We start from the raw sequence: 2,083 nt of genomic DNA, 5'->3' as shown, positions 1-2,083 counted from the left end.
ACTACCATAGCTTCACACAGACTCAAACCATGAGAGTAAAAGTGAGTAGAAAAGTGTACAGAAGCCTGGAGTATGGATTGCATTTGTTCATGGGTGGATGACTAAATCCAGTTATAACAACCAAATGACTCTTAGCCTTTAGATGCCTTCAGTGGAGTTCAATGTTACAATTATTTGGACCAGGTTTCTGATCTGAGAATATCACAATTTTCTTCCTTCTCTCTCATCAGTTTCAAGCACCCTCTAAAAACATGATGGGTACTGTTCTTACACCTCAAAGTAAATCATTAACAAATAGATTAAGTGGATCAGGAGGATACACATAGATGGAAAGGGTTGCTGAAGAGGTCACAGATGTGTGATGAAAGATTTCCAGACACTGGACATGAGATAAAATAAGAACAGTAATAAACAAGTGAAGAAGAAAATATATAGTATGTGTGTTTATTTGGAAAAAAAAAAAAAACCATCGCGAAATATAACAATTTTCTTTTTGTTTTTTAGGAATTTAGCAAAACTTATTAAGCGTTTGTGTTAATGTAGCATAATCAAAAGTTAAAGTTGATCTGTGTGAATTTAAAGCTGTCTTATCTTGAAGGAATTGATCTGGGCAGTAAGCATGATGTTATGGTCAACTTTGAAATCCTAGAGAGACCAAATTTTCCCTCCACGTTTTCAAGTTCAATAAAAATGCAATAATCCAAGGGTGGTAGATTGTTGAAAGTGTAAGAATCTCTAACTGTGGAAGGAGCCTGTGGTAAGGGTCGACTCAAGAAGATGTGGGACGGAGTGGTGAGAAAAGATCTTCAGTTGTTGGGTTTCACTGAGGAGATGATAAGGGACCAAGACTTCTGGTAATTTACTGTACTTGAGAAGACAAAGCCTAGTAAAATCATGGCCAGCCATACATACAGACATGTCCTCCCTCTCTCAGCCAAGTGGTCCTTGTTTTGTGAGCTCACAGGTGCCACATAAAAAGCACCTGTTTTGGTGTCGCAAAAAAACACTTGTGCCAATGTCACGTAAAAAACAACTGTGCTGGTGCCACATAAAAAGCAGTCATACTAGTGCCATATATAAAGCACCCGTGCTGGTGTCATGTGCAAAGCAGGTAAAAAGCTGGTTCCATGTAATAGCAGTGGTGCTGGTGCCAAATAAAAAGCACCCAGTACACTCTGTAAAGTGATTGGCATTAGGAAGGGCAACAAATAATTGGAGCCCAGTGCAGTTCTCCAGCTGGTCAGCTCTTGTGAAACTGTCCGACCCATGCCAGCATGGAAAACAGACATTAAATGTTGATGATGATGATTAATAATATATATATATATAAACGGACTGACTCCTGTGCAGGTGGCACGTAAAAAACACCATTTGAGCATGGCCGTTGCCAGTACCACCGGACTGAACCTCGCTCATGCCGGTGGCACGTAAAAAGCACCCGCTACACTCTCGGAGTGGTTGGCGTTAGGAAGGGCAACCAGCTGTAGAAACTCTGCCAGATCAGATTGGAGTCTGGTGTAACCATCTGGTTTGCCAGTCCCCAGTCAAATCGTCCAACCCATGCTAGCATGGAAAGTGGACGTTAAATGATGATGATGATGATGATGATGATGATGATGACACACATACACATATATAGTAATTCTCTTATACACTATCATGTAGGTTGGTCATTGCATATGAAAACCTATACAATATAAATATTATCACTGAACATAAGACATATAATTGTAATTATAACAAGCTTGAGTGGACGGTACTCACAAGAAGTAAATTCAACAAGTCTTTTCAGTAGCCATCGCCATTTAAACGGTGCTGATGGTAAAACATCTACCAGCTGGGTAACATCTTGATTGGCCTACAATTTGAAAGAGGCGACACTTGTATCAATATAAAACACTGAAATCCAGATACATAGGGAGACCCCCCACCTAATATCAGAACATCAGTCGATATCACAAATTAAGAAATACAAAAGGTATATTAAAAAAAAAACCACACACATCTTGTCAACAATTTCACAAATCTAGACATTAAGAGAGAGAGAGAGAGAGAGAGAGAGAGAAAGAGAAAGAGAGAGAGA

The 2,083-nt window shown here is 39.4% G+C and overlaps 1 protein-coding gene across 3 annotated transcripts in view; it reads right to left on the bottom strand.

Moving 5' to 3' along the window:
* The window catches only part of LOC106871744 (ATP-dependent RNA helicase DDX42), a 58,487-nt gene that overhangs the window by 20,992 nt on the left and 35,412 nt on the right, over window positions 1-2,083 (bottom strand). For all 3 annotated transcript variants that reach the window (XM_014918377.2, XM_014918386.2, XM_014918369.2), the window contains one exon: window positions 1,765-1,858. In XM_014918377.2, the coding sequence (XP_014773863.1) occupies window positions 1,765-1,858 (94 nt within the window). The remainder of the gene's footprint in view (window positions 1-1,764; window positions 1,859-2,083) is intronic.

This window comes from Octopus bimaculoides, chromosome 1 (genome assembly GCF_001194135.2).
Source record: "Octopus bimaculoides isolate UCB-OBI-ISO-001 chromosome 1, ASM119413v2, whole genome shotgun sequence".
Lineage (NCBI taxonomy): Eukaryota > Metazoa > Mollusca > Cephalopoda > Octopoda > Octopodidae > Octopus > Octopus bimaculoides.
Note: the sequence above shows the minus strand (reverse complement) of the source record. Positions and strands in the feature narration are given on the sequence as shown.